This window comes from Takifugu flavidus, chromosome 5 (assembly GCF_003711565.1).
Source record: "Takifugu flavidus isolate HTHZ2018 chromosome 5, ASM371156v2, whole genome shotgun sequence".
Classification (NCBI taxonomy): domain Eukaryota; kingdom Metazoa; phylum Chordata; class Actinopteri; order Tetraodontiformes; family Tetraodontidae; genus Takifugu; species Takifugu flavidus.
Window position 1 is genome coordinate 7,861,424 of NC_079524.1, and position 17,238 is coordinate 7,878,661.

The 17,238-nt window shown below is 46.9% G+C and overlaps 3 protein-coding genes across 3 annotated transcripts; 2 read left to right on the forward strand and 1 right to left on the reverse strand.

Annotated features, from left to right (window-relative positions):
- Positions 1-42: 42 nt before the first annotated feature.
- LOC130525274 (RNA-binding protein MEX3B-like) lies at positions 43-6,896 on the reverse strand. Its single transcript, XM_057031867.1, has 5 exons — positions 6,114-6,896; positions 4,850-5,088; positions 4,690-4,735; positions 3,380-4,104; positions 43-3,180 (listed from the first exon to the last, which is right to left on the reverse strand). The coding sequence occupies exons 1-5, from the start codon at positions 6,739-6,741 to the stop codon at positions 2,770-2,772; spliced, it is 2,049 nt and encodes a 682-aa protein (XP_056887847.1). The 5' UTR covers positions 6,742-6,896; the 3' UTR covers positions 43-2,769.
- A 407-nt stretch (positions 6,897-7,303) lies between these two features.
- On the forward strand, positions 7,304-10,699 carry LOC130525279 (transmembrane emp24 domain-containing protein 7-like). Its single transcript, XM_057031872.1, has 4 exons — positions 7,304-7,439; positions 7,722-7,915; positions 8,514-8,759; positions 9,000-10,699. The coding sequence occupies exons 2-4, from the start codon at positions 7,757-7,759 to the stop codon at positions 9,234-9,236; spliced, it is 642 nt and encodes a 213-aa protein (XP_056887852.1). The 5' UTR covers positions 7,304-7,439; positions 7,722-7,756; the 3' UTR covers positions 9,237-10,699.
- A 482-nt stretch (positions 10,700-11,181) lies between these two features.
- Positions 11,182-16,603, forward strand: fem1c (fem-1 homolog c). The gene is made up of 6 exons (XM_057031868.1): positions 11,182-12,460; positions 13,268-13,437; positions 13,526-13,714; positions 13,876-14,387; positions 14,494-14,670; positions 14,746-16,603. The coding sequence occupies exons 1-6, from the start codon at positions 11,917-11,919 to the stop codon at positions 15,008-15,010; spliced, it is 1,857 nt and encodes a 618-aa protein (XP_056887848.1). The 5' UTR covers positions 11,182-11,916; the 3' UTR covers positions 15,011-16,603.
- Positions 16,604-17,238: the final 635 nt, after the last annotated feature.

The following is a 17,238-nucleotide window of genomic DNA, read 5'->3' on the forward strand; positions in this document are numbered from 1 at the left end:
ATTAGTCGTGCCAGCCTCAAAAGAACAAACCCCAACACCATCTTGGCTTTAAATGAAACCGTCTTTATTAAGTAACTTTAATATCAGAAAAATAAAACTCTTAAATTCTCTTTACAGCAAATATATAATATCAGTGCTTTGGCCACAATAACTTAAAAGGCCGTTTATAAAATATAGTCTGCTTTTAAACTCCTGACTCAATTTGAAGAATTTATATGCCTTAAGACTTTCCCGACATATACAAAACAAAAAAGTATAGTAAAATTAGCAAATACTTTGAACTGTTGGTACAACTGAACAATATATGTATCTATATATAGTCATCTAAGAAGCATTTACAGTATACTGTTCTTAATTTGGTGGCATACAGACATGGCAGGCAGCTCGAATCCTTGGCCTTTTTACAGTTGCAGTGAGACATTTTACATTGGCGGTGCATTATAAAGACATGCTCGTGATGTACATTCCATTTTCCACTAGGTTAAACGGCGGCTATCGATACTATGGTCAATACTGTAAACCCAGAGCTAAACTACAGGCAGAAGGCGTCGGCGACCTTTCCGCAACTTTCATTTTCCCCACTCTGCATTCACTTAATCACTCAGAGTTTAAAAAAAAAAAAAAAAAAAAATTAAAACTCTTATTGTAAACATTTAATATAGATATATTTTATGTATATATGAAATGTAACAAAATAAAAAACAACTCTATACTTATCAGTCATTAACAGTAATATAGAATATATATAAACACAAAAAAGGTCTATAGTTTCAGGTTGTTAAACTGATGATCGATGGCGTATTGCATTGCCTCGACGGGCGGGGGGGTGGGGGGGAACGGAGCGAAGAGAGCGACCCTTCGTTTATTGAGAAATCATAAAAGGACGGACAGTGCTGAAGATATCGGGGGGGGGGCTTCTTCTTTTTTGCATCATTAGTATTTATTTGTTCCGTTTCCTCTTGTTAAAGCAGCAGAAGAGTTTCTACAGTCCAACATCTACGGAGTAAACAACACTATCGACCTATTGTTGTGTTGTTCCACCAGCTAAGAGATCGCTCCCCTGCCCCCCCCAATCCATTCACTTCTGCAGCTGAGTCTAAAGATGCCTACGTTTAAAGCTTAACCTTGAGATGACCTCTGTGAATCATGCCTGTTCGAACACAGACGTAGAAACGGGGAGGGGGGGGCAAAGGGGGGTCCGAGGTGTTTTGTTAGGAGTCGTGTCTTGTCAATAAGTGATAAGACGTGAGGGAAGGCTGCGCCGAGCAGGGCAAAGGTCAACAGCCAATGGTGTGAGAGAACCAGAGCACGTACCACTGGAACAGCTGCTTCAAGGGAACCCTGACTGAGGCGGGGGGGGGGGGGAGGAGACGTGCCGTCCTTCCACAAGTTTGTGTTGTGCAGTTAAAACCATTCAAGTTTGGTTGAGTGCTTCCTGGATTAGTTACCGAAAACCGTTGTTTTGTTTTGCATAGACCACGTGGACTCCAGTTAAATATGTCGATCTATGGAAGGCATGTCTCAAGCTCTGCATCTGAGTGTTTGAAGTCTCCTAGTATAGGTTTGAATAATAACTCCTTACTTACAAGAAAGGAAGCGGAATGTCAACAAAAACACAATCTGAATATTTGTAAGAACCAGCAAATCCCATAAAAAGCCTTTCAAAATGAAAATCCGAACATTTCTGACTGAACATTTCTTCGATTTAAGAGTGATCTTGAGAATTCAGTGTTTTAAGATGAGCCGTCAGTTAAACTTAAGTCTTTCCCCAAAGGCCACGAGTTTGTTAAGACGGAGCGACGCTCAGTGTCCACTGAACCAGGACTTTCTTTTTCGTTTAACTCTGATCGGAACCAGGCACGAGTTTACCGTAAACATTTTAAAAGGAGGAACAGAAAGTGGCGAAAAATCAAGTGGTTCAACATCCTGGCAATCTGGAAGAAATGAGTTTGCGTGTGCTTTTATATGATAAAAATAAACGTCAATGAAAAAGTCACCAGCGGAGTGTGACATCTTAGCAGGAGCGAATTTGACATAAATCACGGCATATTTACGCCAGGAAGCAAGTTTTGGGGGCTGATGCTGATAATAAACAATGTAAACATGGAGTTCTCTTTAGATTTTTAGATAAACATTACTTGCCTGATAATTCTTAGAATACTCTTAAACCACAGTCTCTCTCTCTCTCTCTCCCTATATATATATATATATATTTATATTTGGGGGGTCATATGTAAACATGATCCCACTTTTCTCCCCAGTTTCCAGCAGTAACCACAAAAAGGGGCCAGGCCATATTAGTCAAAATCTCAGCCATAGCAGCAATATTAATTATGGAAAAGAAAAAAAGACAAAACTTGAGATGTTCTTTGACTCAATCGCCTATAACACATATCTAACAGAATTCAAGGTACAGTCGGTAAAAACTGGTAAAATACACAAAAACGGAAAAAACAAAATAAAAAAAGTGTAAAAAAAAAAAAAAAAAATCATAGCCATTACCCTGCCCCCAGCCTAATGCTACAGAGGGGTTTAACCCCCCCAATGATCACTAAAACAAAGAAAAAGACGTCACGAGCACATGACTGAGCGCCTTAACCCATGACCCCATTATCATTCACCTACAGTTGGGCGGGCGGGGGGGGCAGGTTGAAGGCTGAATTGGACATTTGTTTGGGGCAGGAATTATTATGTACCCAAACGTGTGGTGGCAGGGAGAAAACGGACTCGATATTTTCGGGGGAATTAATCAATTAAAAAGAAAAATCGTCACATATTGCGGAGCTTAATGGCCTGTGTGACTGGAGACAGGCACACGGGGCAGACAGCATCTGGACCCTGGCATATGAGGGTGGCACAATCGAGACAGAAGAGGTTATGGCCGCAAGGAACCAAGGCCGCGATCACCTGGTTATCCATACACTGGATACAAATCTCCTGCCCCCTCAGCGCCGAGCCCTGTCCTGGTCGATAGGAGAGGAAGGACTCGGGCGGAGAGGAAGAGGAGGCGGTGCTTTCCCCGGAGGAGGAGAAGGTGGAGCCGTAAGACGGGAACCTGTGGGCGTCGAGGTTTCCCACCGAGGCCAGAGGAGCTCGGGTAACGCGCCGGGCCTGAGGGTGCTCCAAGGCTTCGGTCCCAGAGATGATCGGAGAAAGACGGGGGGTCCCGGGCTGACTGGTCTGGAGAGCGATGACAGAAATCTTCATTATTAAAGACAGGGGTTCAGTTCTAACCCTGGAATGGATCATAGGTGCATTTTTATGTTAAAATATTCAAACTGTGGACCGTGTGGTCTCATCCAAGAAGAAAGTTGTAAAAGCACCCACTTCTACCCACAGGTGGTACGTTGACCCTCATACTTCCTGGAATTTTACCAACCTGAGACTGGCGAGCTTCAAAGGCCTGGAGGGGCTGATGGTCCACAAAGGGGCTCCAGATTGGCGGCTGCACACCAGAAAGAGTCGCTTGGCCGGTGGAGATGGTTAATGGGTCAAATCCCGATGAAGAACCTCCGCCGCCCAGGCTGACCAGCTCCTCGGACCCCACGGGCAGGAGACTCTCGCCGAACCAGAAACTCGCGCTCCCGCCATTATTGTTGTTGTTGTTGTTGGCGTTGAACACGCAGGTTGGGCTCAAATCCGCCACGCGGTTTCCGCTCCCGCCTCCATAGACGGAGTCGACCGAGCTGGAACCGCTGCCCAGAGAGCTGGAGCTGTCGTTGCGGTAGGTGGAAGACATCCTGACACCACTGGTCATATTGCTATTGATCTGTTGAGTACCACTGACGCTCACTGGCAGCAGGCCGCCCCCGCCCTGAGAGGCCACGCCGGCGAGAGGCCACACCCCTTCTCCGAGCCCCGCCGACGCGGCAGAACCGTCAAAGCTGACGTCGGTCCCGTTGAACTGAAAGTCGTTGTTGTCCGCCCCGGGCGCCTCTATGCCGCCGCAGGATCCCGTGCGGAGGGCGATGTGCGCCTCTATCTCGTCCCTCGCCCGGTCCACGTTCTCCGGCATCCCGGTGACCTCGAACACCGGCTCTTTGTCTCGACTCGGCGTCACGATGTAGGTGTGGGTCTGCTGCTGGATGCGTTTGATGGTGGCTCCTGAGAGACGTGAAACACGAGCAGAGATGAGCCGAAAGAATTCAATTAAGTTAAAAACTAAATGGAGGAGCTGGGTGGAATCCTGGGAAGAGCTTTGATGTAAAGAAGCGCTCACTAGAAAACAGGCACCGCCTTCAATCTAAAAGCCAGAGTGGGGAACTCTCACTGTTCACTGGCCCGCAGGAGCCATCTTAAGATGTTCCATTATAAGGAGCATAATAAAATAATGAAGCAAGGCTGCAAATTGTAATCCATTTAGTTAAAATTGCCCTCTCTAGTCCAGCAGCACATTGTTGAGAACTTCTCCAGTCCAATTTTCAACTGAACCCTGAGGCTTTCTGGCAGAGAGGTGGTAATGTCAACAGGCCAGGGGGTTAAAGACTGAGTGCTAAATATAACATTCTGAGGTGGGAGTGAACATATTTAAAGTCTTTAAAATGCAACTTCATGGCGATCTACGCATTCGCTTATTTACAGTAAATTACAGTGTTGGTCTTTACTGTTGCCAGGGGAACGGGGCATTTTCTGCCAATAAAACAAACAGCACTGATCAGAGCTGAAATACAGGAGGGTTTTAGAACTAACCTTTAGGACCCACGACCAGCCCCACAACGCGGTACGGTACCCGCACCTGTAGAGACAAAGAGGACTCATTAGGATGGGGAATTCAAAGACCACCATGATGTCAAACACTGGGACAAAGACCAGCTGGTCAAGACGTCAGCGGGCCTCAGTACCCACTGACCTGGATTGTGGTCTGACCAGGTAGAGAGGGGTTCCCCGGGCCTGTGGCGGCAGCCAGGGGCCCCGCTTTGTTCCGAGAGGCTCTGATGAGAGAGAAGTGTTCGGCTGCAGAGAGGATCTCTCTCTTAGCCATGGCCACGTCTTCTTTGCGCCCCGTCACCACAAAAACGGGCTGCTCCCCCCTCACCGGTGTCTTAATGTAGGTGTTGGTCTTGGCGCGGAGGGCCTTGATCTTGCAGCCTGTCGGCGGAATAAAACAGATATATTAAGGCGCATCACACAGTTCCATACCGGATAATTCCAGTTGTAATTTATTTAAGATAACACACTTTATGCAGGGCGGTGCACTCACTAATGCCGTTTAAAAGTTCTCTGGCTTATAAATTAAAGATTCCTTTCAGCTGTGGTTGAGAGTCCAACATCATTACCAGAGCTATTTCCTGTTGTCGTCAACTCTGCAGCTGATGCGCCCCCCCACTGTCAAACCCCACATCATATTCCCTACATCCTACTGCGGGGATTATGGCTCATGTCGGGGTCGGGGAGGGAACAAAGAGACAAGAGGATGGGGGAACTTCGGTGAAAGGTTCTGGCCGCGTCGCGGAGATGACAAACCCCTCCGGCTGATGTGGCACAGCGGTGGTGACCACCGCGCTCCAGCCCTCCCCGGGACTAAAGCCACGTTAGCTCGCCGAGCGAGGAGCCAAAACGGGGACAAGATCGCTGTCTGTAAAGCGCAAAAACTTTCCAAGAAATACCGGGGAGGGGGGGGGGGGGGGTCTTAATCCCACAGGTTCTGATGGGGGCCATATTGCCTGCGAAACCAAACTTTTGTTGAAGGGCAAGGGTGTTACTGACCCACTTAATTGTGCTAAGCTAACTTTGCTAGTTGACGCGCAGAGTGTTTGTTTTCAGGCAATTTACGTAACTTTGGCCGATCGCAATCGACCACTTTGCTCCTACAGTCGTTCGTGAGTGCCTCGAAGGTTACAGAATAACCCTGCTCGGTGATTCAAACACCGGACACCGCTGCGCGTCGGGACAAATCTATTACAAGTCGGTCAAGTCGCCAACAGAAGCGACACAATAAACCAGATTTTGTTGCAGCCTCCCCCCTCAAAAAAAAAAAAATCACTACTTCCTTTGTATGTCACAAAATGCATTTAATAGTTTCCAAGTTACCCGTGCCCAATGAACTAGATTCCCAACTAGAGGGACTCCCTGGAACTTCGTTTGGTAAATGTACCATAATAGCAAGCACTCACCCTGCCTGCCTACAATCTCCGCGACATGCTCGGAGCTCGGCACCGCCACGCACTCGGTTGTGTTCACGCTCTTCCGACGATTCAACAGCGACGGTTCGGCCTCGAAGCCGAACTCCCCGTAGACGCCGGACGGGACCAGCACCATGCTGCCATTCGGTGGGAGGCTGCTGCCGCCCAGCACGCCATCATCGCGATCGTCCCCATTGTATAACAGGACCGTTTCAACTTGCGGCGTCTCCAGTCCGGACGGCACCATGGAGCACCCGGGTCCCGATTGTAAGTGTCGGTTGACGTGGGCCTGGGCTAGCAGCGAGCTACCGGAGCTTGAGGAGTCGCCTCCAACTTCTTGCTCTTCGTCCTCGGGCGCCGCCGTGATGGCTCCTTCATCAGCCGAGGATGGCCGATGCAGAGGTTTCAAGTCAAGGACCGTACCTAGAAAGTTGAAATGGGAAACCGAGGGGAAATGGTAGTGGTGGTGGTGGGGAAGACCCTCGTCCGTTTGTTCGGGAGTCTGGCTCTGGCTGCCGTGGTGCTCCTCAAGGCCCATACCGGCGAAAGCGTGCACTAGAGGCGGTGGGACCTCGGACTCTCCCTCTTCGGCTTCCACCAAAGACGTGCTACTCGGCATAATGCAAATCTTCTAAAATATCAATGTTCAATTTCAACTGATTTTGGTTAATTTAAAAAATTGTCTTGGTTTACAAAAAAAAGCGACCAGCGCCTGTTCCCTGTTGGTTATGTGTGGCTTTTGTTTTGTCTTCGACTCTCCATGCAGCCCTCCCCTCTCTGTAATCTCGTCGAACGTGTTCACGCGAGAATTCGATTTAGGTCGACGGTATGTTCAGAAATGTCACGAAGGCGCATCAAAAGGGCATAAGAACCACAGCACAAAAGCAGGTTTTTTCAGTTTATTGCTGTAACATTGGAAACGACATGGGTGCATTTCGTTTAAAAAAGCTTCACTATCTGCTCATCGTCCAACCCAGCATAATTTGCCTACCTGGCAGATTTAATGAGACAATTCTAATAAATGTATTTGTATCATTGTGAGCAAACGCTCATGACATGACTTCACGCACTATGGTATTTGAATCAGTCCGCCACACAACTGTCCAGATGATTGTCGTTGTTTAAATTCTGCACGTTCCCCTCATGACTGTGTATCAGCCACGTCGGAATTGTCAGCGCAGGAAGAAATTCACTGCAATCTCCGTTTGACCAATGAGCAGGCTCGGGGGGCGGGCTCACAGGGGACAGCCAATGGCGGGCCACGTTTGTGATACGTTACCGACTTAGAATCAGTCGCATCCGGGTGAGCACTTTGGGGTGAGTAGCTAATATTGATTGAAACCGATTAATGAATCGACAAATATTGTAGAAATTATTATTTTTTATTTCCAAAACGTACGATATTGTAATCATAAACCATTTTTTGACGCGGAGATTTGTTGTAAATCCAAAGGAACCGTATGATTCCAAGCTTAAAGCCCGTTTAGGGGGCTAGTTAGCCATGAGCTAGCGAGTTGACGCTGCTGTCAATGTCCGGATTCCCTCTGCCACCATTTTCGTTGCTTTTGCCGATTTTTCTGATTGTGTTTGTTACGACAGGTCGTTGTTCATAACTTTAATTCAAGGCCTTTAGGATGTACGGCTCCCTTCGCGGACTCTTTCAAGTGCTGTGGGCCCACCTTCTGTGTGGATGGGTGCTGGGCTCCGAGCTAACTTTTGAGCTACCGGACAACGCTAAACAATGTTTCTATGAGGATATCATCATCGGCACCAAGTGCACACTAGAATTTCAGGTGCGTTCATTCATCAGCGATCCCTGACTATTATTACTTAAAGAAGAACATTCGATTGACCACTCGGAGGTAATCTGCATCTAGTCAAAGAAAAGACCAAATTGATAAGCTCGATACCTTTAAACCTGTACTGATTAAGTGATGTGTAAAACATGAAGTCTCAGGGTGTATTCAGAAATGTATTTGTTTCTTTAAGAACCTACATTAAATGCAGTGTATTTGTATTTGGTTTGCTTGATATGACCATTTTTGTAAAAAAAAAATGTATCAAACCAAAACACAAATTGGCCCGTTTTACTGAAAGGAATGCACCATTTTATTGAGAAAGCACCTGAATCAGACATTCTCCAGTATGTCAATGTTCTTGAAGTGAGCCCATCTATCAGCTACCAGCTAGTGGGGCTGCAGCATAAAATCCATTGGTGGTGTAACATTTTGTCTGAGTGACACATTATAGCTTTAAAATGTCAAAGATTTATTTCCAGCACACTTGTTTTTGTGGTTCAAGCTTTAGATGAACGTTTTTTACCTTCGTGCTCACCATTTCACCTTGTTAATAACTTCATATTTCAAATACCCTACTTATGGTTTTTTTTAGGTGGTCACTGGTGGCCATTATGATGTGGACTGTCGTTTGGAGGACCCAGAAGGGACAACCCTGTACAAGGAAATGAAAAAGCAATATGACAGCTTTACCTTTACAGCAGCTAGAAATGGCACCTACAAATTCTGCTTCAGTAACGAGTTTTCCACCTTCACACACAAGACGGTTTACTTTGATTTCCAAGTTGGCGATGACCCTCCGCTCTTCCCCAATGAGAATAGAGTTACTGCACTCACCCAGGTAAGCTATTTATATAGGTACATTTCTTTTTCATAATGCTATTCTTCCCATGTACTGTAATTAGTATATTTCAAGAAACCAATTGAAAAGCACTTCATGTGTAAAGACCCTCTACAATAAATGGAAACACTAACATTGAGCATTCTGATTATTATTAAGTGAGCTATAAGGAAATCACAGCTGTTGATTGGTTGGATTTATTTTTGGTGATGGTGGTCCTGACTACCCTTGTTTCTCCAGATGGAATCAGCTTGTGTTTCCATTCACGAGGCTCTGAAGTCGGTCATCGACTACCAGACACACTTCCGTCTGAGGGAAGCCCAGGGACGCAGTCGTGCTGAAGACCTCAACACTCGCGTTGCCTTCTGGTCCATCGGAGAAGCCTTCATCCTGCTTGTGGTCAGCATCAGTCAGGTGGTCCTACTGAGAAGCTTTTTCTCTGACAGGAAGACCACGACAACGCGCGTTGGATCATAACAACGTCTAAGCTCTGGCACCGGATGATTAAAATTCTTTGTCTTTAATTCAAATTGTCTGCATAAAGTGAGTTAGAATATTAGTGCTGATGGGAACTTAGATCATATCATATTGCCAGATGATAGAATCTGACCTTTATCCTCTTTCAGCACTGGTAGGCTTACATACTTTATTGCATATGAGGCTTGAGCTGAAGGGTGTTATGAATCTTTTTGTGGGGTGAACAAGGAAACGCTTGAAGCCTTGCTTCTACCTGTATTGGAGTCAGTTCAAGCACTCTGCCCTGCACGTAAAGCAAGATTTACACGCTTTAAATACATGAAATCACTGCGTAATATCTACTTGTTTTGTATCTACCCCATCAATTCCACTACATACTGTGTTTCATGTTTATAGACCAAGCTCCATCGACATAACCAAGAGTTAAAAATATAACTACCGGTACATAGATGTGTTGGGTCTATAAAACAGTTGCAAGACGAAGGATGAAAACAACCTTTTTGTTTCTGTGCTCTTGAACCTTGTTCTGAACTTCCTTCAGTGATATTGTAGAAAATATCTGCTTTTGTGAAATTTGTCATTTTAGAGGTTTTTCTTTTTGGAAGCAGCGTGTTAAAGAGATCATTATTTCAGAGGGGTTTGAACTGTTTGTATTTAGATTAAAAGGCCACGTTTGACGAGGATGTTTTCCATTTAGTGAGTGCCGCCTGTACCATGAACATCAGTACTGTCATCAGTGTGACCTGCATGGTGTCATTACTATCCAAAACAATTGCAGACTGTCCTTTTTTAAAAATAACTCCATATTCCTTAAAAATATAGTTAAGACTATTTAAGATGTGATGTTGTGTCGTCACAGCTGGTAATTTCTGTGCCAGCTTGATAATCTAATTGGTTCATTAAACTCTTCATGTCCACCGCAGAAGTAAATCTGGGAATAATGGCCGTCATTTAAAATTTTGCATTCTAACTGGGTATTATAAAGGATCAGGGAGAATTTTGGTAATTTTTTTTCCCGTATCGTCAATGGAAATGTCTCATTTGTGTACATCCAGGCACTTGTGCTGAATGAAAGACAAGCTTGAAAACTTCAACCTGTGTTGGGAGTGGGTTTTTCTGTCACCCGCAGTTTTTCAGCTCCTTGACGGGCAAATACCTGCGTGGTGCTCTTACACTCCTGTTTTTTCATTACACAAAAATGAATGTGTTCCACTATGACAGATATTCGTAGACTAAATTGCTCGGAATCATACATGTGTGAGAACATATTTAACTCACACGACTGACATGGAAAATAACCAAAGGACCTATTAATGTTACTACTGATTTGTGTTCTCATGTTTTTGTGGGTGGGCATAATTTAAGGTTTGTGCACTGAGAGGTCATTTTTGGACACACATCTCTGTGGTATCCCAGGTATTTATTAAGTTCTAGGGATTGTTGAATAAATGTTCTCAATATAATTTGATGACCTTTTGTTCATGAGTAGTGTACAGTGAGGATTTCTCTGCATGCACGCCTCTGTCATTCTTGTTTGTACCTATAGGTGGCGGTGTAGTCACAGCTAACACAACCAGCTCTGCTGATTCCGTGTTTGACCATTTTTTCCTGACATTTCCATGACACGTAGGGAAATTAAAGCTATTTAGTGACGCCCTTTCTAATTTTTAAGGTGCTTATTGCCTCTGCCAATGAGGTTATGAGTCATGTTAGCAAAAACAATCGGTTGTGATCAGTCTGCCGTGTTATGCAACCTTGTATCTCTGCAGCCTATACACATAGATGTATAAATACTACGGGTGGAGATCACATTATGTGGGGAAATGACCTGCTTGTTTAGTGTTGCATTGTTTCGATGCTAATGACGTCACGGTGCAGCGAGCCTGTGATTGGTCTGTTCGCCTGTCAATCAAGGCGCCTGTCAAGAAAAAAAAAGCCTGCGTTGGGTCGGCGCTGTGACAGAAACCGAGTCGTGATCATCCGGTCGAGACGTGGGTGGATATCCTTCCCTGTTTATCTAACCCGTCCCCGGGATTACCGTCGTGCCACTTCGCCAAGTAGCTGCGACAAGTGTTGGACTTTGTACGGTCGTTGCTCGTTGCACGCCGCGCGTCGGAGGGGGCGAAAACGACGAGGAAAACGGGGATATCCCTGGTTTTTCTCACCGAGCCTTACGCCGTTTTTCACAGGCGAAGCTAGCTAAGGCACGGGGGTATCGGGTGGGGGTGGATTTCTACGTTTCGGCCCTCTGAAAACAGAAACATTAGGTCTCGCCTTTGTGTTTACGAACAATGACACGTTTAAGAAAAGGAGCCGAAGGAGGAGATCTTCTGGGAGGACAAGAAATGGCCATTAAACGGGTATAGTTTGTTCTGCCAGTAAGGAGCTGTGACGGTAAAAGAAGCTAGCCTGGGCGCTAAAGTGATTAAGGGGACGACGAATGGGCCTCTGGACCAGAGCTCGTAATAAACCTGTGAAGCACTGGTCGAGAAGTGGATTCGCAATGGCATTTGTGGAAGTTGAATTTTAATGTTAAGGCTTGCAGAGGGCGGTGTTTTAAGCAGGACGCTAGCCACGCTAAGCTAGTTGGTTTCGCCTCAGCGAGAGTGGGAGCTTGTAAACAAAGGTTCCAGCAGCCCCGCAGCGTCCACCTTTAGTCTACACTCAAATCGAGCTGAAAATGGATTTAAAGACCGCAGTTTTTAACGCCGCCAGAGACGGCAAGCTCCGCCTGCTCCAGAAATTATTGGAAAACAAAGATGGACATGAAGTCACCAAGTTAATGGGTGAGAAGACGAACGGTGCCACGCCGCTTCTAATGGCCTCCCGGTACGGCCACCTCGACCTGGTGGAGTACCTGTTGGAGTGCTGCAGCGCGCCCATAGAGGTCGGTGGCTCGGTCAACTTTGACGGGGAGACCATCGAAGGAGCGCCGCCACTCTGGGCCGCCTCCGCGGCCGGACACTTGAAAGTGGTCCAGTCCCTGCTGGGCCACGGAGCCTCGGTTAACAGCACCACCTTGACCAACTCGACCCCGCTGAGGGCGGCCTGCTTCGACGGTCACTTGGACATTGTGAAATACCTGGTGGAACACAAAGCTGACCTGGAGGTGGCCAACAGACACGGGCACACATGTCTGATGATTTCCTGCTACAAGGGGCACAAGGACATAGCCCAGTACCTGTTGGAGAACGGTGCCGATGTCAACAGGAAAAGCGTAAAAGGTGAGAACGCTCAGGTGTCCATCGGGATCGATGTGATCTGACCTTGTTGACTATTGGAGATGACCTTCCTGCTGGAAGTTTCTGCCTGTCCTGAGTTGGGATGATGCCTGATTCCATCATGGAAATTGTGACGACAGCTTGCCTGCGTTCGTGGGAGTCTCTTTCACGTCTCTCCCTTGGATGGTATTTTATTATTATGTGGTAACCAGCAGATCAACACAGGTTTATCCATAATGGAAACATACTATTAGGACTGCCCTATTCAGTACTGCACTGTATGGCTGGCATCGATTAACTTCAACCTTAACCTTGTGATTAACGTCCAACCTCAGGGTTGTGAATAAATACCTTGAAATCCTATCGGATTCGTCTTTGGTAGAGGTTCGGGTCTCTCTCCAAGAGCCTTGATTCTCCAATCAGAATCTCAGTCCATAATCTGCCGCCTCAGCGATTCCTTCCATCCAGGCTTACCCTCCAGCGAGGTGCTGGTGTCAAATAATCTGCAGTCATTTTTGAACATTAGAGCAATTCAATATGTTGGGAAGTGGGAACCAACTGACAGTTGAGTAGCATCCAAATGTAAATGTTGCATTGCAGCCTTTCCGTGGACTCCAGGGAAAGGCATCTTCATTTGTAAAAAGCTGCTCTGGAGTCACATGTATAAAACCATTAGGGCCGTATTACTTGGCTGTGATGACCTGGATGATTGGCGGCCGACACCGACTCCGTTGCCAGGGCTTCTGGGCTATCGAGCATGAGTGTCTTTATCTGCAGCTCATTAGGATGAACGCGTTCTGCTGTCTGCAGGCAACACAGCACTTCATGACTGTGCGGAGTCAGGAAGTCTGGAGATCATGCAGATGTTGCTGCAGTACGGAGCCTCCATGGAGCAAGACGGCTACGGCATGACGCCCCTGCTCTCCGCCAGCGTCACGGGCCACACTAACATTGTGGAATACCTAACCATGCACGAGCAGGTCAGGATTCCTCCTCAGCAACACGTGCATGGATGAATGTTTCTATGCTGGTTTGACCCTTTTTAAGATTTTGCCCTCTCCTCAACAGACCAGGCACGAGGCCCGCATCGACGCCCTGGAGCTCTTAGGCGCCACCTTTGTAGACAAGAAGCGAGATCTTCTCGGAGCCTTAAAGTACTGGAAAAGAGCCATGGACCTTAGATATATGGACAGTAACAACGTTGTTCAGAAACCAGAGCCCAAGCAGCTGATCATGGCATACGACTACGCCAAGGAGGTGAGTGTTGGCCTCTGCTGAATTACACTGCGATTTAAACGGGCCTGTTTGAAGCTTGAGGGGAAATTGGAAGCGTAAATAGCTTGTGAAATGTCGCAACCTTTTGGAAACCCAATACTGCACAAACAGATGTTGTGATTTCACCTTAATCCTCTTCTTAGGTGACAAATGGAGAGGAGCTGGACGGGTTGATATCCGACCCTGATGAGATGCGCATGCAGGCGCTGCTCATTCGCGAGAGAATCCTCGGCCCCCAACACCCAGACACGTCCTACTACATCCGCTACAGAGGGGCGGTCTACGCAGACTCTGGGAACTTTGAGCGCTGCATTAATCTCTGGAAGTATGCGCTGGACATGCAGCAGAGTAACCTGGACCCCCTCAGCCCCATGACGGCCTCCAGCCTGCTCTCCTTCGCCGAGCTCTTCTCCTTTATGCTGCAGGACAGGGCCAAGGGTCTCTTGGGGACGTCGATTTCATTTGAGGATTTGATGGGGATCCTCTCGAAGGGTGTTTTGGAAATCGAGCGGGCGGTTAAACATAGTGGACCAACAGCTCTGGACCCGGCCCAGCTCAGCAAGGCCCTGTCAATCATCCTGCACCTCATTTGCCTTTTAGAGAAAGTGCCGTGTACCGCAGAGCAGGACCACTTCAAGAAGGAAACTATATATAGGTGCGTTTGTGGATCATGTCTAATTTTGTCCCATTTTTCTCCCCCAAACGAACTCGCATACTGGTTTTATTTGTGCTGTTTTAATGATGGCGCGCTGTCGTTTCAGGTTTTTGAAGCTCCAGCCATGTGGTAAAAATGGCTACAGCCCCCTCCACCTGGCCGTGGACCGCAACACCACCTGCGTGGGTCGCTACCCCGTCTGCAAGTTCCCCTCCCTCACCGTCGCTTCCATTCTGCTCGAGTGCGGGGCCGACGTTAACAGCCGCGATAACGACGACAACAGGTCTGGCCGCTCTCGTTTGACCGTCCCGCTTTCCAAGCGGCTCGATCTTAAACTCCCGCCTTTCTTCCTCCTCAGCCCTCTTCACGTCGCCGCCTCCAACGGCCACCCAGACATAATGAACTTGCTGATTTCCAGCGGGAGCCATTTTGACAGCACAAACGCGTTCCAGCAAACCGCCTGTGACCTCCTGGACGCGAAGGAGCTGTCCCGGAACGTCATCCAGCCCATAAACCACACCACCCTGCAGTGCCTGGCGGCCAGGACCATCATCAAGCACAGGCTCAACTACCGGGGAAACATCCCAGAGAAACTGGAGGCCTTCGTCTTGCTGCACAGATAGTGACGGCTGAATGAAGGCCGGGGTCAAGAGGTCGCGTAACGGACCCGAGACCCAGCGGGGCTTCGAAGAGCTGAAACGGACAAGTTAGTGCACCTGATTTTGTAGATCCAGTTTATTTGGGAGGTTGGACGATTTTTAAACTTCGGCCTCAGTCAGCCGAGGTGGAACATTCTGAGCAAAGTGAGAAACGAGGCAGCGTTTTCTTGCGCTCTTTTAACAGCTGATTAGTCCGGGCCTGAACTCTCGGGGTGTTTTCGGAGTGTATCGCAACATGGACAAGCAACAATTATATACCTGGATGAACTGAGCAAAGGGTTTACAGATTTTAACTAGAAAAATATTCTTTTTTTTTTTTTTTGCATATTCCATTATGCTATTTATTAACCACACTTGAGAGATTTGTCTCCACGTTGGCTTCAACCTCGCCTCAACTTTGCCTGCCTTCTTCTCAAAAGTAACGATTGAGGCGCTTCTGCAAATGTTGGAAGTTTTTGGCTTTTTTTTGTATTTTTTTTCCCCATCCCTTCGCTGTTGCCAACAGTCACGGGCCCTTCCTCAATCAACTTTTGTTTATTTTATTATTTTTTTGTATTTTTAAAATCCAATATTTATCACGTTACTCTGGATATCCGCCACATGTTACGGTGTCATTCACTGTTTCCACTTCGTTATAACATAAAGCTTTACAAGGAGGGTTCGATGCCTGAACACCACAAGTGCTTTATTCTCCCTATGCACAGACTATGCCGTTGGAAAGAGACTGTTGTGTTCTGTGCTGGCACGTGTCTGTGCAATGTCTCTCATGAGTTTGGTTTTTCTTTGTTTACCTCATTGTTGCCATTCTCCTTTAGCATCCCTTGACTTCACTCAGAGGTGGGGGGAGGTGCGCAGTACCGTTGTTCTGATTGTTGAATAGTTCCCGTTGACTGGCCATGGATGTTTGAATGAAACTGTAAGAGTGCCACATGGTGTGTTCTGTATTTTTTTTTTTTTTTTTAACTTTTTTTTTTGTATGAATTGTTATTTTTGAACTTACACAAATTGGGGGCAAGAGTTTAAAGTGGCACTCGTGGAGATACTATGATGCACATGTCTGCCGTCAGAAACTACAGCAGCTTTGAAGCTCGTGCACAGAAGTGACCTCTGGCGCTTCGCGCACGGCTGACCTGTAAAAAGCCATTATTCTTCTCACGATGGAGGATCGGTAATGAAGCTCCGAGACGGCCGCCCCCGCCCCACTGCATGTGCAGCGACATATCGGTGCAGCAAACCCGTCATGGCGTCTCTTCTGCGGCTTCTGTGCAACTGTCGTCTGATTGCACAAGAACCGGGGACGCGGCGGGCGGCGGCGAATAGTGGAGCGTCGCACGTGAGCTTCAGATGTGTAGTCTGTCCAAAAAAAAGGGCTTTCATGATTCACGTGATTTCATATTGCAGTCCATTAAAACCAGAGATGGAAAACCACTGCGGACTCCCAGGGCAACTCAATTTTGATTCTGCACTTTATTCCAGCAACGTTGAGCATTTTTGATGTGGCATCCTCCAAATTCACGTCTTAATAACCAGTTTGACAATAAAACCATGTTGCACATACCGTGTGAGATGTTTCCATTCTTTTCTCCCTGTTCCCAAACGGCGTTTCCTTATTTTTCCTGGAGCAGTTGTTCCCGCGGAAGCGCCGGGACGCTGCAGTTGCTTCAGCTGGGTCGTCCCTGGGATGTTTTTGGAAAAAAAAACCTAGTTGGGAGAGTTGTTGAGGCTGTTTCCAATAACAAGAACTGGAAAAAAGAATGAATTTGTATGTTTGGGACCTCATTAAAGAAGCTTTTACTGCTGGGACTGTTTTAATCAGCTGTTAGGCTTAAGTAGGTCACAACACAACTAGCATATACCGCTACAAGTGTTTGCTTTTATCTTTTGGGGCAAAAGTAAATCCAAGCTGGCCCTCGACAACCCGCCCTAGAACATTTCCTCCAGCTGACTCATTCACTCCTCACCAGGTATTTCTTGTTCTGTCGCTTCTTTCCGATATGATGGCTCAGCTGTGGTGACTTGCCTGGAAGGAACCTTACCTGTTCTAAAACCAGGTCAATAAATACAGCCCTGAAAGACGTAATGGGAGATAGCCAAGGAACCCCCGGGTCAGCTCTTCTGATGGTGACCTGCCCCAGCGTGACCTAATATGTTGGAGATGCATGAATCAGATGGTTCAGGCGTTTCCTTCACCA